Source organism: Anguilla rostrata, chromosome 10 (assembly GCF_018555375.3).
Source record: "Anguilla rostrata isolate EN2019 chromosome 10, ASM1855537v3, whole genome shotgun sequence".
In the NCBI taxonomy this organism is placed as follows: Eukaryota; Metazoa; Chordata; class Actinopteri; order Anguilliformes; family Anguillidae; genus Anguilla; species Anguilla rostrata.
In genome coordinates this window covers 27,055,736-27,078,770 of record NC_057942.1, presented here as the reverse complement: position 1 = coordinate 27,078,770, position 23,035 = coordinate 27,055,736, and the positions used below count along the sequence as shown (strand labels likewise).

Genomic DNA, 23,035 nt, shown 5'->3' with positions numbered 1-23,035 from the left:
GTAGTTGCAGCGTACACCGGGCAAGATCCAGACACGGACGAGAAAATAGCTGCTCCCCGACACTATTTTGCAAGGGCACCGTCACTGCATCCTGGGCTTAGCGCCACCCAAGACGATTGTGATTGGTTTAAAGAAATACAAACAAGCCAGAGCGTTTTTTCCCCTATAGCGTAATGATAATGGGTTCAGCCAGACCTTCTCCAGCATGGCACAGCGCTGAAACAAAGTGTGGAGATAGGTCTGGCTATGCAAGACTATACACAGCTATAAGATAAACAAAAATAAATACCTTTATAAATAACAGTTATATGCATATAAATAATTGTATTTTTTGTCATGAACGGTATAACTTAGGGTACAAGCTATTGAAGCAGGTGACAAAAGCCTACAAAAGTGAGATGAATCCCAACAGTTTGAGAATAACTGTAGGATATGTATTGCCTGTAAAACAATGGTTATGTTCCAATAGTTATCGTAGTCATCAATACAATAGAATATTTTAATAGTAACGTTTATATTTCATTACACAAACAGTAAAAACAATACGTTACCTATTAGAATAGCATGAATTTGTGTTTTTGTTTCACTTCGTCTTTGATTGTGTCATCCTTTCACTTTCACCTCCTGAACCACGCTCTTTCTTCATTAAAATTAATTATGGCATGAAGTGACAGTTCTACTGGCAACATTTGTTTCTGAGACAAGTTTCTGAAGTATTACAACAACATGTCCTTGTGTGTTTTCACCAGCTACAACTGTTGGTGATGAAGTACCTGACATCTAGCTAAATGTAGTCGTGGTTTTCAAACACAAATCAGGTTTTATTGTCAGTCAATTCAACATATTTGAGAGTTGCAAGTCTCCACTGCATAACAAAAAAAACGAAAATGGTTTTTATGATGCCAGTTGGCAATATCCAGGTTGAAGGAGTTAAGTTCACCAAAGACCTTCTCTACTTTGGGAGGCCAAGTGGGAGATGGAACCCCTAGTGAAGGTGGTTAGAGGAGCTGCCAGGGTGCTGAAATTCCTGATGAAACAGTGATAAAACTGGAAGAAGTATGAAATTCCCCCACACAGAGTCCAATATGCCTTTTGCAACAGTTTCACAGATTCTGACCCAGGAACGTGCGTGCTATGTATCAAACAGCAAATGCTGTATCTTTGAAGCATATGCATTCAAGGGAGGATCACGTATATATCAGGTGGGGATATTATAATTGTGGCTTATTGTGTATTCCTTCGAATTTCTTAAAGTTCAGGGTCAATTTTTGTGTTAAAATTCTTTGACACTAAAGAGCAGGTGTAAATCACAACACAAGCAAGATGGAGACACAGGTATAGGCGCCAAAGATTAACTAAGAGAATCTCTGCACAGATAGAATCTTTGCAACAGGAATCTACTTCACCATTTCAACTCCCCAAGCAAGAAATCATAAAGCAGTACAGATTAAGCAACCATGCAATAATTAAGACTGGGTGTTTGCAAAGAAAATACATACTAAAGTCATGGAGCGGCCATGGCATAGTGAAAACAAAACAAAAGAAAACAATGATAACAAAATCACAGCGTGTTTAACCTTTCTCCTGAAGCATTTATTCAGGCAATTTTCACCTGGGTGTACTACCCTTAAATAAAGCCTTACAGCTTTGTGGCAACACAGAGCAAAGAGCTTATGGCATTATTATTGTGCGCATCAAGACTATGTATCAAAATTGAGGAAATATGTGAGAATTATTCATTTGAATACACAAAATATACATAAAAATGCAACGGTATTGTTTATTTCACAAAATTCACGAGCTAGCTTCCAAATTATTAAATAAAATTCACCTGCAAACTCTTTCCCCCCACTGCAAAAAAGAAATTTAAAAAAATAAAAAATAGTGATGTCTAAAAGCAGTGAAATTTTGCAAGGATTTTTCCAAGATGTCCCAAAACCTCTCCAAATTGCACATTTTGCATAATGTTTTGAACACATAATCTATACCACAAAAACAAATTTTCTTCACTCAAAACATATTTTGAACGGATATGAGAGGACAATCAATTCTAACATGTTTTAAGTGTCAATATCTTACAAGAATTGACATTATGTTCAATGCTGAAATACGTACATTAGCTGGTAATAATTCTAACTGAAAACTAATATTAGTTTGGGTTGAATGTGCTTTGCTGTTGCTAATGCTGTTGCTGTAGCGAATGTCACACACCGATTGCCAGATAATTTGTCCATTAAAAGCTTTGCAAAAGAGATAGATGGTCTGTATCAATGGCAGTGGCAGTGACCGATTGTAGCTTGCATCTGAATGTGCGTTTTTCACATTCTGAACGTGTTAATCAATGGGAAATTATCCGATGTGAAATCATAAACATCTAAAAATATACCTGCATTATTTGCACGAAAAGCACAAGCCACTAATTGAACTACTAGCCGAACTTGGTTGGTCTTGCTGAAAAGCTGTTGGATGAGAGGCATATAGAATGTTTATGTGGAATAAGAAGAAATAATAAGGAAAACACTAAACTCGCTTTTTCAGTGAGATTAAATGCTTTCCTGTGGGGTCATAACTTTGTCTAGGACCCCATCCCTTGAGCAAACCTCCACTTTATAAACATGAAAATGAAGCCTCTTATTGAGATCCACTTTTTCAAGCTCTTCAAATACTTAACAGCTTAAAACCTTTTTCTCCAATCCACCATAATTATAAATACATTTTATAGCACAATGGCAAGTTGTTAGGAGAACTAGCTGGCTTTTCAGTTGCGTGCATTCACTCACTATCAGCACGATCTTCTGGATGCAGAGCCCTCCCTGACAGTATGCAGTTACATTACTTGGGTATGACATTGACACCAATGAGGGCTCATTTGTCTTGTTTAATTTGTTCTGTAACTTGATTGACTTAAAAGTAAACCTATCGCTGGTCAGATAAGCAAATATCTGCTATACAAAATACTACTGTGCTAAATAAAGCATGGGGCGGTCAGATAAACCAGCTATGTTTTAAATGGATTCTTGTCAGAGTTGAAAATAGCACCTGACCTAGCTAACAGAGTTAGCTTGAATACGAGCAGAGGCATTTTGGATTAGCCTACAGACACATGTACATTGGACAAAGGAGCCAGTATTGTATACAGTATTATATGGACATTTAAAACTTTTTTCTGAATGATTTATTTGGTGATCTGAGGTACTGTTCTGAAAGCTGAAAGGGTATACATTTTTTTCTTGCAAAAATAAATGAGATTTGGTAACCGCAGAAAGTACAAAAAATACGTTTTATGATATGCGTTACTGTGTAATAAGTGATTCGGGGATGGGGAGGCTACTTTTATTTTACTGCTATTTATTGCCCTGGGCACTGATAAGGGAACAAGTGGCGTTGTTGGCCAGAAAGGAGTCTGTTGCAGGCACTGACCTTGAATCTGCAGTGTGTTCATGAAAACTGCTTTGACTCCACAGCAGAGGCCATGTTCAATGAGGGAATTGCTCCTATTATATAACAGTGAGCATCTAAATACATTCTGAAAATATATTTATTATTCACGCAACATTCACATTCCATCCCGGCAATAGTCAAGTTCTTTGCAACTTTCATGTGGATTGATTCGATAGACCAGTGGTAACCAACCCTGTTCCTGGAGGTCTACCGTCCTGTTGGTTTTCACTCCAACCCTACCAAGGCATACCTCATTCAACAGCTAGAGATCTCCTTGAGCTGCTAATTAGTAGAATCAGGTGCTCCAAATTAGGGTTGAAATGAAAACCTACAGGATGGTAGATTCCCAGGAACAGGATTTGTTACCACTGCAATAAACAATCGCCGCACCTGGAATATCACAGTCCACATTATTTCCTGTGCTGTCCGTAGTGCTGGATACGCACTTACGTCGCACCAGAAGGCACATCAGTTTCTCCACATCCAATGAAGATATTCAATTCACCACAGGAGTTTTTCAATGGTGCCTTTTAAGCTCTGCTTCACTCACAAAATACAATTAGTAAACAGTCCCATACAATGATTGGCTACCAAGCAAAGAGCTATTGTTGATTCCAAATGCCAGTAGATACTGAGTGTGCCAGTGTGCATCAGTCTGTATGTGTGTTTGTGTAGGGTTGTTTGCCCAAGTATTGCTGAGAGCCACTCTCTGATACAATAGGAAGCAGGGGGCTGCGAAGGTCAACATCAGGGCAGCTATACAAAGTAGAACAAAAACACACAGGCAGCCATCTCTATCTCCCTGTTGCTTTGTGCTCCGTCTGTCCCTGTCTCTTTTCAGTTTCTTTTCAATTTGACAACTGTGCAATGATACAAAAAGTGGCATCAAAACCAATACAGAATAAATGTCCTATCCATAACTTAAAGGGCTGACAAAGTTCCAGTATTTTCCCAGACAGACTGAGTGAAATATAATTTCCTTTGTGCCAAGCATTATGTATTCCCTACAGTTAGTTAGTTTATGACTTTGTGTTGTTCAAAAACTTTCTCTAAAAAAAAATTGTCAGTGTCACACAAAATCTTGTATCCCCAAAACTGAATTCTCAGGAACAGCAAAAACATTTTTACCAACACAGTACTATTCTTTTGTCACATGAGGTATTGAACATATGCTGAAACTGACCACAGACAGGCTCCGCAGAAGGTCGGTTCAGTTGAGACGTTAGTACTGATACAGTGTCACACACTTTACACTGGCATGCTAACATGCACACACAATAAACTTACACAGCTCCAGATCCCAAACTACTTTGTGCCCTGACCTTATTTTTCCTCACCTCTTCCCACATTTCACCCTCACCACTTCTCATATTTCACCCTCCTTCTCTCTCTTTCTCTGTTTCCTTGTCCCTCTGTCTCACTCACCCACAGGAAGAAGTTTAGTGCCTTGCTGCTGTACAGACTGCTGCTGAGAGGAATGAAGACTGTGGTGTACGTGGCCCAAACTGTTTTCCAGGCTGGACTGGGTCGGTCAGGCAAGTCCCCAGCTTCTAGGCCCCTGGGCCCAACCTGGCTTGTTACCATAGAGACGGAAGACCAAGGTAGGGGACGGAGAGGGGTGGGTCAGATCCAGCTGAAGAGCAAGTGCTGGGAAACAAAAACAGGAAAAATCAGGAGCAGGACTGTTTGCAGAAAAACAGCGGGACCGAATAGAGAGAAAGAGAAAATGCACTGGAATAGTGTGAATAGGAAGGGTGGAACAGAGGGGGAAAGGGGAGGGTGAAAATTACTGTGGGAGGGTAATCGGGTATTGACAATGGGAAGGGTAGAATTCAGGGTGGGCAGGGAGATGAGTGTGCAGAGTGTGTCTGAATGCCATGGAACAAATACAACTTGCAAACAAATAAACCTATTATCTTCCATGTCTACTAGTACTTCCTTGTTAATGCCCAAAAAGTAAAACAGTACATTTTCTAACGATAACAGGTTATTTCATCCATGTCAACCTTAATTTGACTGCACAGAAATACCATCTCTTCATAAATCCTTTTTTTTATATTTAATGATATATCAGTGCTTGAGGGAAATCCTCTTTGAATATGGGAATGAAATAGGGATACACTGAGAAGAATGGGCAGAAAGAATTTGAATGTGACCAAATGGCATTGTCAAAAAAGCAAGTCTTAACAGCTTTCAAGCCTTGTACTTTACAGTCACTGGACTGAGTGCATGTGTAAAGATACTTTAGCAATGTAGTGGTATTTCCATTTGTTTTAAAAACTGTTGCTTTGTCTGGCTAACTTTATACTAATTGATTATAAATGGGCCTCCTGTACCTTTCTGGTTATACTACATTTTGTATTATCTGTATTATCTGTAAGTGACTGAAATTGTAATTGTAGTGCAGTACCTTTGTTAATCTTGGCTCCTCCCATGGCTCCTTACCATAGCCAATCATGTGGTTGTCTCACTTTGATTACTTCATGACCTAGGCAACCCTCCACACTCAATTCCATCAGCAATAACAGAGAAGACCACAAAGAGAAAGAAAATGGATAAAGAAACGCACTAAGAAAGAGTACGTCAGTAATATTATGATTCAGATTCACTCAACTCAAGGTTTCAGATCATGTATATTTACACCAGAGTATATTTTTGAATTTTTCATTAGTTTGAATTTCCATAAGTTGTCGATTTTGGTTTTCAATTTCAATATAGTTTCAGTTAATTTTTCAGGGGGGTTTAGTTTTAGTTTAGTTTTTACTTTGTTTTAGTTTTATGGCAGGGATCTGTCAGGGATATGATTTAAGAAGGTCACAATGCATGAAATACACACTGTGAAATTAGTCCACACAATGTATTGAGATGTAGGCTATAAAAAAATAAGACGTGGCAAAAATTTAAAAAATGGAACAATTTAAATATGTATTTGAAGGGTTACATATTCTAAGTGCCAAAATTGTGGGGAAAATACAGTCTATACATAAGGACTTGTGCCTTGTAAAGGGGTCATTCTACAGGAATAGCGGTGTTTGGAATTATTATATGTTTTGAAATGAGTTTAATTTCTGTCACTCAAAACTTATTACAATACAATATTACAGTATTACTTAAACTTTTAACTTCATGAATTCACACAAATGCCAGCTTACTGTATTTAAATTATTTTATACATTCACTCAAAGAATGCTTTCATCAGCATTTTTGTCGCTGGTGTCGCTTTTACTCAACACAACATTAATGTGTGAGTTAATGCAGTAGAATCCACTCATTTGCATTATGGATTATCACATAATTTGGGTATTTTGGCATAGAATTGCCAAATCCCAAACCATTTGTCATCCAGTGATTATATTTGTATAAACTATTAGCGCATATTTCACTATTTCAATAATACAATTACGTGCATATTTATGCACCAGATGTGGCATAAATATGTGGCACGTAGTGAATTTCCTCTTGTAAACAGAAGCCACCTCGTTTTCCAAATCAATATTTTTTGCAAATGAAATTAAAAGAAGGTTTAGAACTAAACTAAGACACAGTGTGTACATTTTCAAAATGTATTTCTTTGATTGTATATGCAGTACATAGAGGGACATATAGTCTGATTTATTCTTTTTGCTCAACGTGGTCAACAGGGGGCACTTGCTGAATTATCCGCTGTGGGGGAATGTAACATGAAATAAGCAAGAAAGAAATGCTAGTGGATGTGAGTGAATAATATTGAAGAAGCAACAATGTGCGCCTGATATAAACCTGTATATTTTATATTTCATCAGAATTTCCCAACGTTAAATGTGTTGCACCAGACTGGACTGTATGTTTCATTCATGCACCTGCAACAAATAAACCGACAATTGCCCTATAAAGACACAAAACTGCTAAAATTTTCTAGGATAGGCAGTTGCTGTTGAAAATCACATCAATAATGGACACCTAAAGCCCGTTCCATACTGCTTACCTCACCTGTGCGTGACGGCTACCTCGCTAAACTGCTGCGGCTCGCACGCATGTGTGTCCACACCACCAGCGTTGCTGCTGCGGCGCTGCTACTGCTAGTCCTATCTTTCTACATTGAGTTTGCCTTTGATAATGGCCATCAATAATAGAATGTTTGATTTCATTTAATTGTAAATTTAATTTATATTTGGTTTAGACAGAAAAAGGTTAAAAAGCATGGGCTCAATTGTAAAAAAAAAAATAATAATAAAAATAAATAAATAAATAAATAAAAAATATACAGCAATCCCTCTTCACTTCGCTCAGTTTAAAAGCCATTTCCATTAGGGGTTTCTGTTCTACAGGTTTCCAGGGGTGGGCTTATCGAGAAGTATCTAATTTACATTATGAGCGGGACCTTAATTTACATTATAGGCGCCAAACCAAATCTAAAAATGTATAAACAGATGTTCTGGGTTCAGTCTCTATTGAATCAGAAGTGCTGTGTGTTTGTCTTGCCACTATATCTTGCTTCAAGTTCAAGATTTTTTCCCCCTTACAAATGGGTAAATAGGCTCCTCTGTTATTTGTTTAAATGAAAAATATTTTGTAAAACAGCATGCAGATCATGCATGTTTTTTATTAGGCTACCTGTCTATTCGCATTTAGGAAATGCGAATAGACAGGTAGCCTAATAAAAAAAAATCTAAAGTAAAGTAACATTACATATAAAAAAAGAAGAAAATAAATAAATAATAACAAGTTGTCCTAGGCAGTCTATTTTCTGCATGATCTGCATGCTGTTTTACAAAATATTTTTCATTTAAACAAATAACAGAGGAGCCTACTTACCCATTTGTAAGGGGGAAAAAATTATTATTATTTATGTGCACTGTAAATAATAATAATTTTTTAACAGGAAAAGCCTTGTATTTTTCACGTTTTTTTCTTGTTTTTTCAAATAACACTGAATATCTGTTGAAGTTATAGAGATTACCCATAATTTTACATTTCCCCTGTAAAAAAACAACAAAGTGCCATACATGTAAAAAAAAACAAGTATATCTACGTTAAAAAAAAGTGGATACTGCCATGAGCTGCCTTTTTTTTTACAAAGATATACTGTAGAAAATATAGTTATTTCTAGTAACTCAACTACAGTTATTTACTGTTATTTTACAGATATTGGATGTAAAAACTAAGTTAAAAAGTTTTGATTTAATGTAAAAATTAAAAGTCCAACAATGAAAATTTGCTTTAATTACGTAAACATCTTTACATTTAAATTGAATAGCCAAAATTATCACTGTAAGAATTGAACATGAATGTTTATTTAAGAGATCTACTCAGTAATTGACTCCTTCACACATTTTTAGGACTGCCCATATGTAGTAAGTGCCAACAAAGCATGACAAACAAGAGTTAATAAAATAAAATTGCAATCAATTTATATTGGTCTATTCCAAGGGGCCAGGTAAAAATATGGTGGAAAATGGATTCGGAGAGAGTGGTGTTAAAGGCCCTCCTAATCACCGCCGTCTTTCAAGATCCTTTAAAAAAAAAAAAACCACAGATCATACACATTTTTCTCTTTCTGCCTCTTCCCCTTAGCCCACGGATTCAACATTGATACGTTACTCCATCTTGAACGTGTATGTGGACGCTGCCAGCGCATGCAATTAAAAGCTTATGATGTTTCAGTTTTACAATAGATATGGATGAGGACATTCCTATGTGCCGATAGTGGAAAAAAAAGCTTGCAGTACCACCCTTCGACCACAACCACTAGAAGTGTGACAGGTGGGGATTTGAACCTAGGTCCTTCCTCACACTAGACCAACGCTCTCCCCAGTACGTCACAAAAATCTCTTTCGTGGCACAAGGGATAGGTGTTATGAAGTGTCGCAGAGCAGTGAAGCACCAGCAATGGGTCTCATTTCGCTACCCGAGCACACTGCAGCTAACTAGCCACTCCACACCTGTTACAGAAGCGTACTGGATTGGTCTGACCTATGTGGCGAGTTGTGTTCAAAGTGTGAGCGCTTGATATTAACAACACACAAACCAGATATTATGAGATTTTAAGCCTGATTTGATCGTATACGACTAAGTAGGGCAGAATTTTTTGATGTTGTTTGACATGCATTTTGAGCAACCTAGTCTCACACGTTTGTTGTGTCTATGTCACGGTTGACACTCTCACTTTGGCATTCCAATTTCCTCCTGTGATTCAAGATAGCTGCACACAATCTGCCGTAACCCAATGGACCATGCAACTCAAGGTTTCAACCCCTTAAGTTATGCATCTCACAAGCAACGCCAGGAGGCAAAGGGGAAAAGTGGATATGGGATAAACAACATCAATAAATGGGCTAATAATAAAACAGTGTATTTCAATAGTTTAATTATACCATGTTAAACTCCAGCTCTCGGCTACAGGCCTAATGCCTACTAGCTTGGTCTTGTGACATAGGCTATGTGTCATCGTCGTCGTCCCCCCAGACAATAGGAGATAGGAGACAATAGGAGTAAATAGGATAATGGGCCTATATCTACTCACACTTGTTTGATGATGATGATGATGATGTTAATAGCAGCCAATTTGGTCAACTCAATCAAGTGAACATTTCCTTATCAATTCTTAGGTAGACTAGGAGGATTATTGTGTTCTTACATTAATTTAAAAATCAGCTAACAGCTAGCAAATCTAGCCGGCTAAAGCAGAGCAGCAATTTGAATGTGATCATCCCAAAGTTGGCTAGAAAGCTACAACAAAACAATCTTGCATGGTCATCATCAGACATAGGCTACATTACAGCTACATGTATAAATGTAGGAATCTACATTTCTGATGATTTACTTAAAGTCGCTTATATTTTGTACTACCCTTGGTGGTAAAATAGGCAGTGTCAGCTGTTTTATCAAATCATTTACAATTTATATTTTTTTGTTTTGAATTATAGAAATTGATGTTTTAAAAATCACTGCACCACCTACTGTGCTTTTTCCCACATTTTTTAAATTGCCGCTTCATGACATCACGAAGTGGTTTCATTTGCATGCAACCTATCACAGCGTGTATTTACTTATGATTTACATTGAGGGCTAGGCTGCATTTGCCACTGTCAAGTCTGGCAAACATGGCAACTTGCAAGCGGCATTGTTGTGTTGATGTTGTAGTCTGTATTTCCGGTCACTTGTCTCCCCAGTACTGTCTCTGTGTCTGTGTTCCCTGAGCTGCTTCACTCCCCTGTACTTGTGTGATTTCACTATTCGGGTGGTTCCGGGTTTTCGTGGTTTCCCCCCTTCTTTCCAGTCTCGCTTTACTTCCTGCTTATTTCTAGTTTTACTAATTTCTACTAATTCCTACTAATTTATAGATTGTAAAGTACTAACCTCACTAATATACTAACATGTGAATATTACTAATGGACTAACACACACTAGTTTTGGGTTTTTGATAGTTTAGATCACTATACTAATACATTAACCAGTCTCCCCTGTTCCATGCTGCGCTGTAGCTCCGCCCCTTTTCTTTCTAGCCTGCTCTAACGCTGAGTTCTGCAATTGCCTGCACCTGTCTCTTGCTCTAACTGCACCTCTCTCTCTCTGCACGTGTTTACCTGCTTCACCCAGGCCGTCTATTATCATTGTTGTCTATGTGATTCCAGTCCGCGTTTTGTCAGTCCCCTGTCATTGAATTAGTTTTCCTAATGTTCTTCACCTGGATGTTGTTTGTTACTCCTCCCTCACTCACTTAACCCCTCCTTGATTGTTACCTTCCCCAGTGTATAAATGTCAGTCTTTTCCACCAGCTCAGTCAGAACGTTGATCGTATTCATTGTGCCGATTATTTGTAAGCCTGTGTCTATTGAGATTCCTGCGACCCGACTTTGCCCGCCCCTTTTGGTTTTGTTTGCTTCTGGTTCGACCTTCGCTTTGCTTTGACTTCTCTTTTGCCTGTCCCTTTGTACCTTTGCCATTCTGATCTCCTGGTTTTTGATTTTTTGCCTGTCTTTTCACTATTCTTTTGGAAACTCGATTCGGCACCGTCCTCTCTCTGATTACCTGGCTTCGAACCTCGGACTGATTAAAGACAACGTTTTTTTTGGATTTCCCTGGTCTGCGTGTGGGTCCTTACTCAGAACATATCAGTTGAAGGATGCACAAATACTAACTCACTACACGCAATCCCGAAGGACACAAATGTAAAAAACAAGTGGGTAGCATTTTTATCAGGTTCATTAGTGTCAAACAACACGAGTCTGCAGTCTGCATTTTAAACCAGACGACTTTTTGAATTGGGTGCAAAAACAGAGTGGATTTTGCAAAGAACTGCTACTGAACCCTGGAGCAGTCCCCACTGTCCAGTTGTAGCGGGGTTGTCTCTGTGTTGTGTTTTCTTGTAAAGATGACATGACAACTTCTGCGTGGGATCTGCATTTATTGCTGTACAGAGCGATAAAAAGATTGTTGGAAACAGGTTCACTCGCAACTTCGCACTCAATGGCGCGATAAACGGATATTGTTGGTAACGGGCTCGCAACTGCGCCTGTTAAAATATCCAAAAACGTCTTTTAATGTATACGTAAAGCACATGTACTTTTCCTATGCAGTACAAAATAAAAGAAAATATATATTCTGTGAATGGCATGGTATTATCACTTTGGCCAAGGCTGTAGGTGACTAGCACCATATAGCAACTTTAGCAAATAGATAATAAAAAAATGCACGACAGAATGCAACTTAAAAATACGTTGAGCAGTCCCCACAATTCGACCAAGCACAGTAGTATGGAGTAGTACGGAGGATAACCACAAAGTAAGTTTCTTACATTATTATATTTTGGATGTATAATTACTGAGTGTATGAATTACCTTCGCCCAGCTTACAAGGAGGATAGCTAACAGATACATTCGCTAACGTTAGCTGGCATAGCTGAAAAGCAATCTTAGCATCAACATAATTATCACACGAAATATAAAGCAACGATTCAGGAAAGCCAAATATTATTTATCTAGCTAGCTACGGCGATTTGTTTACTTTGTGCAATATAACAACTCATTTAGCTTTACCTATCTACTGAAATGTAGCCTGTCACCCTATTATTTTATCTTGATGGCTGTCACAGTCAATGTTTTCAGACGGTCCGCCCACTAGCTGTCACTCAAAACGCAAGGAGTACGCCCTCGACCCCGCCCACGCAGTATCCGACCTCCATAGTAACATGATAATAACATTTTTGTGATATGTCCAAAAGTATAATTTTTTATCATTAAAAAAAAAACATTTTAAAACCATGTAAAAACAATTTTGCAATGATATAGAATATAAATAATGATACAGTATTTCAAATTTCAGTCTGACTTTAATCTAATTCCACTCGAGATTGTACAGACAAGGAATGGGGCCCTTCTGTACAAAGCATCTTAGAGTTTGAAGTAGAAGTGCTGGTTTAGGAGCTTTAAGCTAACTAGCTAGTCACACTAGCCCTTGTTATCTTGCTCAACCCCGATGTCTTGAACTGGAAAGTTAATGTTGAGAATGTTAAGTCAATGTTAAATACATGATAGAGGTTTGTGATTGTGCCAGTCCACAGTATTTGGTCGATGTGTACTGCATGCACATGTAATGTAACCTCAAATTCAAGCTAGACTAAAATAAACAAATAGTGACCCTGCAATGATATACTAGAAATATAGTGCTTGGTTAGAGGGTATAGACTGAAATTTAATTGCAAAGACATTATATACCAGTTTGTAAACACACATACTGAAATATAAACATGAAGTAACTCAATTGTAAATTAATTTTTGAATATAAATTATATTCATCAAGAAATAATTGGTATTTATGTTAAAATAACTGAGGGACATATTGCCTTTGTTAGTTTCATGCTACAAACCCAGAACGTTGATACACAACATTTATCTGAAAAACCCCTAGTTATGGGGCATTCTCTAATTAAATAGATATATTCTTTTTTGTGTGTTGGTAGAGCTTTACTGGTGCAGTAAAGTGTTAAAAACAATTCAATACATTTGAAACACGCTTTTTTTCCAATCCAATCACTTCAACGGAATCTTTTTTTTTTGACAATTAATTTTGACTGTTCGAGCCACCATAGTTTATGCTGCACTTTGCCAGGAGCTCTTCATGCAGCAGGAGAGGGCCCGAGCGATGGTGTTTGTTTCATCTGTAATTGCAAACTTGGAGTATTTTGTGTTGGTTTCAAGTCAGAAGGCAAGAGTTCAGTGCACCTGGAGGGATGGCGTGCTCGAGTTCAGGTCGTAAAGGGTTTGTGAATGCTGAGACTGGGACGAGTAGTTCGGCAGAGTCTGAATTAGACATGGATTGGACAGAAGTGAGAAATAAAAAAGCAAGGAAGAAAAAGTCGATATCAAGTAGAAGTGAATCGGAGAACGACCAAAGTGAAGTCAAGAGAAGGAAGACAAATGAGGGAAAGAGGAATGGGGAAAAAGAATGAAAAGTCATGATTGTGTTTGGGGGAAATGCTGGAGGAAACAAGCTTCATCCAATTCAACTCACCAAGGCTATCAAGAATGAGATTGGAGATACAAACATGCAAGGTTTTTTAACAAAGGGAGACTTTTGGTGTTTGCTGCTAATCAGCGTCAGCAGGAGAAAATATTGAAAATGGAATCTCTGAATGATATCAGTATTTTCTGTCAGGCCCACTGTCATCAAAGTAGATCTTTATTGACAATAAAGGCAATACAGTTATGTTTGGCGGTATGGCTCTGTTCTGGAGCTCTCCCACCAACCACGCAGCCCGCGTGGATAAGGCCGGGAGGCCAGAAGCCAAACCCCCTTAGAGGGGTACACACAGAACAGATCCAGCAGCAAAGCAAGTTCTTAACACATAGGGATGGAGAAATGCAAATTCTTGACACATAGGGATGGCGCTGGGGTGGTGGAGGGGATTTACAAAACAACGTGCAGCAGCTTGCATGCAGGAGGAGCAGCCGAATGAGTAGAGGGAGGCTGTTTAAGTAGACTGCCCTGTTAAGTGAATGTACTGTGATAGGCGAACATCACTCAGCTGAGCCATCAGCTGATTCAGCCGGAGCGCTTGACTCTCGTGGCCTGCCAGAACTACGCGATGCTTCATTTTTAAAAAGTCACGTTCCTGGTGCTAATACAAAGATTAGGGGAGTGACAAGTGGTGTTCCGCTGTCAATGAGCACAGAAGACATAATGGAAGAATTAAAAGGGGGAAAAGTAACAGAGCTGAGAAGGCTCCCTTGCAAGAGACAGGGCATAAAAACAGAAAGCCTATCTATCTTGCTTCAGTTTGAGGGTCAGATGCCAGATGTGCTAAGTGTGCAGGTGAACATGAATATGGTGCTTGTGTAGCCGATGCCAAGGTTAAATGTTGCAATTGTGGTGGCGAACACAGTGCAGCATACTTTGGATGTGCAGTGCAGAGGAAGGCGAGAGAGGTCCAGCGATACAAGGTTTTGAATAAAGTCATCATATTCTGATCAGGTTAGGGGAGTCAACCCTGGCCCCAGCTCATCTATTAAGTTTGATAGCATCACAGAATTCCTTAAGCTACTGCAGCCTCAGATAGGACTACAGAAGCAAAGCTCTAATAAATGTTCACATAAGTGTGCAGTTTCAAGAGATACCCTGATTGTTGATAAAACTTAGTTTTGTTGCCTTCATCTGTAAGGTTATTAATGTGACTATTCAACGAACCGAAAAAGGCTCAAGACTCAAGACAATAGTCGATGCAGCAGGAGAGTATTTGGGAATAACCAATGTTAGTGTTGAGCTGATTGATGAGATGTTACGCCCGATAGATGGCCAGTCCCAGAGCATTGATGATTAGTTTTATGGTATTCCTTACTCTGCAGTCGAATGCCAGGAGCCTTATTGCCAACGGTCAAGAATTTAAGAAATTTCTTGATGAATTAGATGTTAAACCTGATATTGTATGTATTCAAGAGACTGGCTGAAACCTTATTTAGATTGCATTCTTAGAGGATATCATTCGATCAGACAAGATAGGGTAGGTAATCAAGGGGGAGGATGTAACAGAATTAGAAGTTGTAATTGTAGAAATATGGGTAGAAATAAATAGTTTTGTAATTGTGAACTTCTATAATCCATGCAAGAAACTAAAGTTGGAAGAACTGGATCAAATAGGACAGGAGAAGAGCAGATTGATTTGGTGTGGGGATTTCAGTGCTCACAGCACCCTATGGGGCTGTGGTAAAACAGATTGTAATGGACAAGTTGTTGAAGATTTATTGGATGTAAAAGGATTAGTATGTATAAATGATGGGAGGGGAACAAGGATAAATATGATAAATGGAAATGAATCGGCTATAGATCTGACTCTGGACATTTGGATGCATCTCTTTCATTTTTTTGTCTACCCAACTTTCCCTCCTCTGTTATCTTATTTTCATGTCACTCCTGTGGCATTTCTTTGAAAACTTTGAATGGTTATGTGGATCATCAGAGATTACATAAGCATGAAGCACATGGTCAATATGCATGTTGTATTGTTGGGTGCAAACTTGTTTGGTGCAGACCAAATACAATACTTTTAGGATAGGACCAGTAAAATGTGAAAACTTTATTTGCCAGAAAACATGTCTAGATCTAAAAGATCTTCTTGCACATCTTAGATTACACACAAAACGGGAAGTAGTAAAATGCCCAAATACAAATTGTGACAAAACGTTTAAGCTACGGTCATCCTTTACTGCACACATTTCAAGGAAACATAGACCTACTACAGAGGTGCAAGTGTCTACTACAAGTGCTGTTAATCTAGAGTCTCATCCTCATGTTGTTACTGAAAGTACTGAAAGTGAAGTAACCATAGATGATAGTATTCATGAAGATATGCCAGATAATATGATAAATCCTTATTTAAAGAACATATGCATGTTTTACATGAAACTGCAGGCTAAGTACCTAATACCATCATCTACAATACAGATAATTGTCGAGGAGATCAATGGTTTAAGTGACATTTGCCATCAGCATGTGCAGAAGCAACTCAGGGCAGCACTTAAAGCTAACCCTAACTTGACAGAGTCAGAAATTGACACAGTTTTAAAGATGTTGGAAGAGACAGACTTGCATTCTTCCTGCAGCTCACTACTTTCTACACAAGGAAGCAATATTTCCAGAAGAATTTTTCTTATGTGCATCCACAAACGGGAACGTATCTATGTTCCCAGGGTCCTAAGTTCCCAAGGTCCTATGTTCCCCAGTTCAATATTCTTTTAACACACATTAACTCTCCTATTGTGTTCGGGTCAAATTTGACCCATTTCAAGTTAAAATATTTAATAAATATTATCCAGTTTTTTTATTGGAACAGGCTTCAAAACAGCTATATAAACACAACAAAACCAATGGTTATCATTTTATTTGATTATATAGAGCTGGGGAACATAGGACCCTGGGAACATACAACCCTTTGTCATGTTCCCATTAAGTGCCATATAAATATGGGGAACATAGGACCCTGGGAAAATAGGAATGACCCCCCACAAACCATTTATTTATGTACAGATGCAAATCGCAAGCCTCGATATGCTCAATACATTCCTCTAAAAGACACATTGCAAGCTATGCTAAATGACCCTGTTGTGTGGCAAGAATGTACCAAATGTCAAGTTGACTTTAGTCACATCTCCAGATGTTTTGAGTGACGTCTGTGACGGTTCAATTTTCAAGTCTAATGCTTTGTTTGTGGGGTCAGACATAAGCTTGAAGTTGATTTTCTATCAGGATGCATTTGAGGTTGTTAACCCTCTTGGGTCATTAAAGAAAAAGCATAAGATATTGGGTGTATACTTTTCACTTGCCAACTTTGACCAATTTTATCGTTCCAACATTGACAATTTGCAGTTGTTGCTGTTGTGTCATGAGAGGGACTTCAACTATTTCAGACACGCTAAAGTGTTCTCAAGGCTGATATCTGATCTGAGGGATTTAGAAAACAATGGGTTGGTTACCTCTTCAGGAAATGTTGTTAAGGCAACAATCTTTTGCATTACAGGTGACAACGTGAGTTGGACAGTGTGGACAAAAGTTTTCCTGTTCGATTAGTTGAAAACTACAAAGGCGCCGTAAACGTTTTACATGACAGCAATGCAATTTGAAATGAATGGATTGAAACATGACTCAGTTTTCAATTCCCTTGAACACTTTAATGTCTGTCAGCCAGGCCTTCCTCCTTAATTAGGTCATGATCTGTTTGAAGGTATCGTGTCGAGTGATTTGGCCATTTACCTGAGGCACTTTGTGAAAGTTAAGAAATGGTTCACCTACCCACAGCTAAACAGGCGAATACGACAGTTCAGATATCATGGTTCTGATGCTGCTTGTTGAGCCACTAATTACATTTCTATCAATTCTTTGTGTAGATATGGAGAGTGAAAATGAGAGGCAGGATCTTGCAGCCTTCATTGGGTCAGCATTGCCGAATTTAAGCACAAATGAAGTTCTCCTAGATGCTTTAAAGACATTGGGTGTGGAGGGCCTGGAAGACTTTAAATATGTAAATGGAGAAGATCTTCTGCATGTCCTGAAGCCTGTTGAAGCAAGGAAGCTAATAGCCCACTTTAAAGTAAAATGTAAGTGTCACATTTTTACATTGTACACATTTGTTTTTTTTTGGTTTTTTTTTTTGTAAATCACAGAAACAGAGAATTAACATCTATTCTATGTTTCATGTGCATTGAAGGTGAAGAATCCAGTTTCCCTACACCATCCACACCAAAAAGTGTGCCTGCCAGTCCAAGGTCTTATGTAGAGGAATCACCTGGAATGATTTCTGCGTATGAGTTAATTTTCTCATCACATTTTTAGATTTGCAATTGACTTAGTGTGTAGTACTAAATGGAGGTGGATGACACTAGCAATAGAATAGTCTGCCCTGTGACTGAAGTCTCATGAAGGCCTGCATAAACTGTCGACTGTCTTTATTAGAAACATTTTTGTCATTATTTTCTCACACGAAAAAGCTATTTCTCTCTCATTGGAAAATAAAATCTTGGAATTTAACGTTCAATAGTAATTTCATGTCTTACTACAGGGTTCCAAGACCGGCATCCAAGGTCACCAGTGGCTGGATCCTCAGAGTCAAATTCGAGTGCTTGCTCCACACCACATAGACCAGCAACAGGGGATAATGATTGGCATTTCAGTTTTTCTGTGCCATGGCACAGGATGGCACCAGAGGTCTTACTAAAGCTGGAGCATCAAGTGTGCCCAACTGCTGGGGAGGAGCAGGAAATAATTAGAATTCTTGTCAGTGAAATTCTTACCTGCTGTGCCAACCCTGGAAAAAAAACATTTGAACGAAGTAGGCAGGCAGATGGTTCTTAAATACCCCAAGTCTTTTAAGGATGTGATGGAGGACCGGGTAATCAGAAGTGGCTATGATTCCCTTGTCAAGCAAATACAGTGCAGAATCAACAATCTAAAAAGAACAAGCACTCCCATATCAAGAAGAAAAGCCAGTAGCAGTCCACCTGAAGAACCAGCCACAAAAAGAGTTTGCCATGACAGCTATGACTGTATCAACTGGCAACCAAGAAGGCTGTTAGCCAATGAAATGGAGTCACTAAAAAAGCTGCAAGAGGAACTGTATAGGATGTTCCATAACCAGAGTAAAGATCAGAGCAAGATTAATAAGTTCATGAAGGAAACATTTTCCACCCAGAGACAACACATCCTAGAAGGAATGGAAACCAGCGACCTGCTGGAAGCATGACTGAATCTTTTTGACATAAAGGGAATAGAAGAACATTTTACACAGTTGACAGGTGTTGACCTTGATGATGCATTTAATCAGGCCATGTCTGCTAAATTTGAAAGAATAGCGACCTACCTAAAATCTCTTCTGGACAAAATTCAACAAAGAAAGCTGGACAATGTGATCAACAGCACAAGCATACCGGCTGCTGTAATGTTGTTGCTTTGGTTTTTCAACAAGGATGACAAACAAATGTTTTTTTTTCCCACGGCACGCAGGAACTAGCGCCGTGGGCTATGCGTGGCAAATTGTGGTCACTCACTCACTCTCTCACTCACTCACGGACAACCTTTGAGGGAGGTTTGGTGGGACGCATGCGCAGGTGGTGCTTCGTTTAGTAAGACGCATGCGCAGGTGGTACGGCACTACATTTTTAAGCACAGCTTTATCGCCTAACATTACTTTAGCTAACCCTAACATGTTCGCGTTTCGTCTACTTTAACTAACCTAGTTAGCACATACGGATGCTATCCTGCAGTAGGAGCTAAAGACACACAACTACAACCACCGATACAGATGTATGGACACATGGAGGACAACAAATACAGGTCATGACGTGCCATAGCTAGCTAGCTATATAGTACGGAGGGCAAAACGGAGCTTTAGAATGTCACCAGCAGTGTATGCGCGAGTTTGACAACACATTTCTCATAGAAAAGGTAGATTGTAACTTTTTTTTTAGTTCATCACAGTGGTGGTACAAGTGACAAGAAGTAAGTGGTACTGTGCTGTTAGCCTTTATTGATCGCTGTACAAGGTTCATGTAAAGAAGCTAGCACAATCTGACAGCACTAACCCATAAAAATGTACTGTGAATGGTACTTGCTCAATCGAACAGTAAATGTGAAAAACATTCGATTACAGTCAGCGGCACCAAAATTTTCTGTCACACCCTCAATAAACGGAAAAACTCCCAGTAGAAGATTGAATTAAATCTTTTAACGTTATATATTTTCTGAAACGTTATTGATTTCGCTTGGCCACAGTGAATTAAACTAGGCGATCTGAGCGTATAGTTTCAATGTAACTTACGTCAAAAGGATTCAGCCTTGTTGTTTGCTACCTAAACTTCACAGCACAGTCATTACCGTTATCATGATTGTAGCATAAAGTGTCTATTTTCAACCAACTGCCACATATGAGCGCATAAAATCAACCAAAAAATATAGTTCACCAAGTTGCGCCGTGGGTCTGGACGGTTTTGTGCTTGTTTATGTTGACAACACTTGTCTGCCCTCTGAGGTGAACCTGGAAATGCTAACTACCATGCCTTCCATTGTGGTTTGCAGTAAGTAACAACATTTATTTGTTATGATGACATGCTTGTATTAACATTCTGTCACTTAAAGTGCATGTATTTATTTTATTGTATAACAAAACTGGACCACATTGCTTGTGTCGTTTGCACACAGGCACCAGTCCCCTGACAGCGTCAGCCTTCATGATCACTGTGAAAAGTAATCATCAATAGAAATGTCTCCAGTTTTTGCGAGGCACTGATAATAATGTTCACGGCTTACTACTGTCTAAACATCAACTACCCAATGGAGTTGGCTGCAACCTTTTTTTTTAGGTAAAAATAAATCCGTTTCAGGGTCATGCAATATCTGACAGAAAATTCAACCTTTTATATTGGTCCTAATTAACAGTTCAAAGAACTGGAATTTAGAAAATATGCGGGCAACTAATGTAGGCCTGTACTTTCATTCAATAGGTGCATCTTCAAGGTAAACCCGGACAAGGTGTCAAAGGTCGAGGATAAAGGAAAGAAAAAGACCTACTCCCTGAACCCAAAAGTCCTGGCTCTGATTTCTAGCATTTCAGATTTTGAGTGGAGGTAGACTTCTCCAATGAAGTGACACCCTTGCTTCTGAAATCTAGGTCATTGCAGCTTCCAAAATTTGTTATGCTTTGGTGGTTTGGTCAACCTGTTTTTTAAAAATATATTCATATGTTTCTCTTTTACATCTGAGTATTATTTCATACAATAAATCTTGACGAGAGCAAGATACAACTGACAGGACATTAAAAAGAGTTGGGATCACAACTGAATAAAACTTTTCTCGGTCTCGTCCTAAGTTCACTGTGCTCTCATGATACAGATTTGCCTTTTGGGGGCATCAGAGTACTTCAGCACATCCCTCATAATGTTGTCTATGGGTCCAGAGTTTTGATTTAGTCGCTTTAGTACTATTGAAACTAAAGATTATACAGGATGCAAGGCTACCATCTACTTTATGATAGGTTACTGGTAAGTGGGACAATTTTGAGGAACGTTTTCACAGAGGAAAAAACATTATTACCATTAATACCAGTTCCTTGACCTCTCAGGTCAAATTGCTGAACAAGAGCATGTTCATTAAAATCACTTGGTGCTCTCCTTTACAACCATACAGAACTTCCAGCTCAGTATGGTTTAGAGGTTAAATAATGCAGTTATGTACAAATATGTATACTTTTAGAAAATGTTATGTTTCCCTTTGTCCTGCTTCTTATGACCGCCCTGCACAAAATGGGATGATCCACAATGGTCTAAACTTGTGGATCATATGTGAATAAAAATATCCTTTTTATTCACATATGATTTTGGGATAAGGTATACCAATCCGGTCAATTTAGGGAATTATGCTTGACCTTACTTCTCATGATGACCTTTGATGACCTCTAGGGAAATAACACCGAGAAACACACTCACACAATTTTTGGAATGTAAAGCGGATCTTTTTAGCCATTTTTATGAGTAAGGTTTTGCAAACAATTTTTTTAGCTATTTAAATGTTGCAAGCTATCAGATCTGTTAAATACATAACAGGAAAAAATATTACAATGGAATATGTATAATATATTCGAATGGCAGGTATGCCATCCCTCTAGTTACGCCTTGGTGTGGCGGCATGCCCCATACCTGTACAGCACTGAGTGTCTGGAACCTTTCTGGGTTTCCCACAGAAATAACCACAATGACCACAGACTCTCAGCCCACATTAACTTCTGTACCTTCATGTCAACAGACAGTTCACAAATAACTTCCTCGCAATAAACCTAGGGGATTTATGCTTGGGTATGTGTGGCTGCCATAGGTACTGGCTCACTTGTCTTCACTGATGATGTGACTGCTGATAGCAGCATGTTATGAAAGGAGGTGTACATAAGTATCTTGTCTACTCAAGCTCAAGCATATGCCTCAAAACTCATTGGATGGCACTTCATCCTACAGCAAGAAAGTGATCCAAATATACTGCAAAAGCAACAAAGGAGCCAAAAACTGGGAAGTTCCTGTCATTTACCCAATCTGAATTCAAATGAACAAATGTTTCATATTCTGAAGAGAAAACTTAAGACAACTAGCCCCTGAAACAAGCTGAACCTATAGGTGGTTGCAGTACAGGCCTGGCACTGGATCACCAGAGAAGATACTCAGCACCTGGTGATGTCTATGGGTCACAGTCTTTAAGCAATTGCATGTGGAGGATATGCCACAGGGCACTAAACTTGACTACTGGCAGTCCCCGGGTTAAGAACGTCCGACTTACGGACAACTCGTACTTACGAACGGACTGCCATACAGCCTATTATATAAAAAATTTGAGTTAAATACAATGGTTCATACTAATGAACGCACGCACTACTTTGCAACGCTCATGAAAACATTGCATTAGTGTATTTGGAAGTGTTTCTTAAGTGTTTTATATGCATAGAAAGGTAGAATATATACTATATACTAAGACAAGCATTTGACTAACTGACGCTAAATAAGAACCGTATATACCTGTTCCGACTTACCTACAAATTCGACTTAAAGACAGATTTAGGAACGGATCTCGTTTGTAACCCGGGGACTGC

At 38.7% G+C, this 23,035-nt stretch overlaps 1 protein-coding gene and 1 long non-coding RNA gene across 3 annotated transcripts in view; one reads left to right on the top strand and one right to left on the bottom strand.

The window, feature by feature from the left end:
- LOC135233102 (suppressor APC domain-containing protein 2-like) overlaps positions 1 to 5,934 on the bottom strand; it is a 24,629-nt gene extending 18,695 nt beyond the window's left edge. The window contains exons 1-2 of one of the 2 annotated variants that reach the window (XM_064296295.1): positions 5,852 to 5,934; positions 4,867 to 5,088 (exon numbers count right to left, since the gene is read on the bottom strand). In XM_064296295.1, the coding sequence (XP_064152365.1) occupies positions 4,867 to 5,025 (159 nt within the window). In that variant the 5' untranslated portion in view covers positions 5,026 to 5,088; positions 5,852 to 5,934. Of the gene's footprint in view, positions 1 to 4,866; positions 5,205 to 5,851 lie in introns of those variants that run through there. The other variant, XM_064296296.1, reaches the window with a different exon arrangement.
- LOC135233103 (uncharacterized) lies at positions 5,927 to 23,035 on the top strand. The gene is made up of 5 exons (XR_010323763.1): positions 5,927 to 6,019; positions 17,799 to 18,008; positions 18,119 to 18,212; positions 18,470 to 20,765; positions 20,907 to 23,035. It is a non-coding gene; the product is annotated as an uncharacterized LOC135233103 (long non-coding RNA).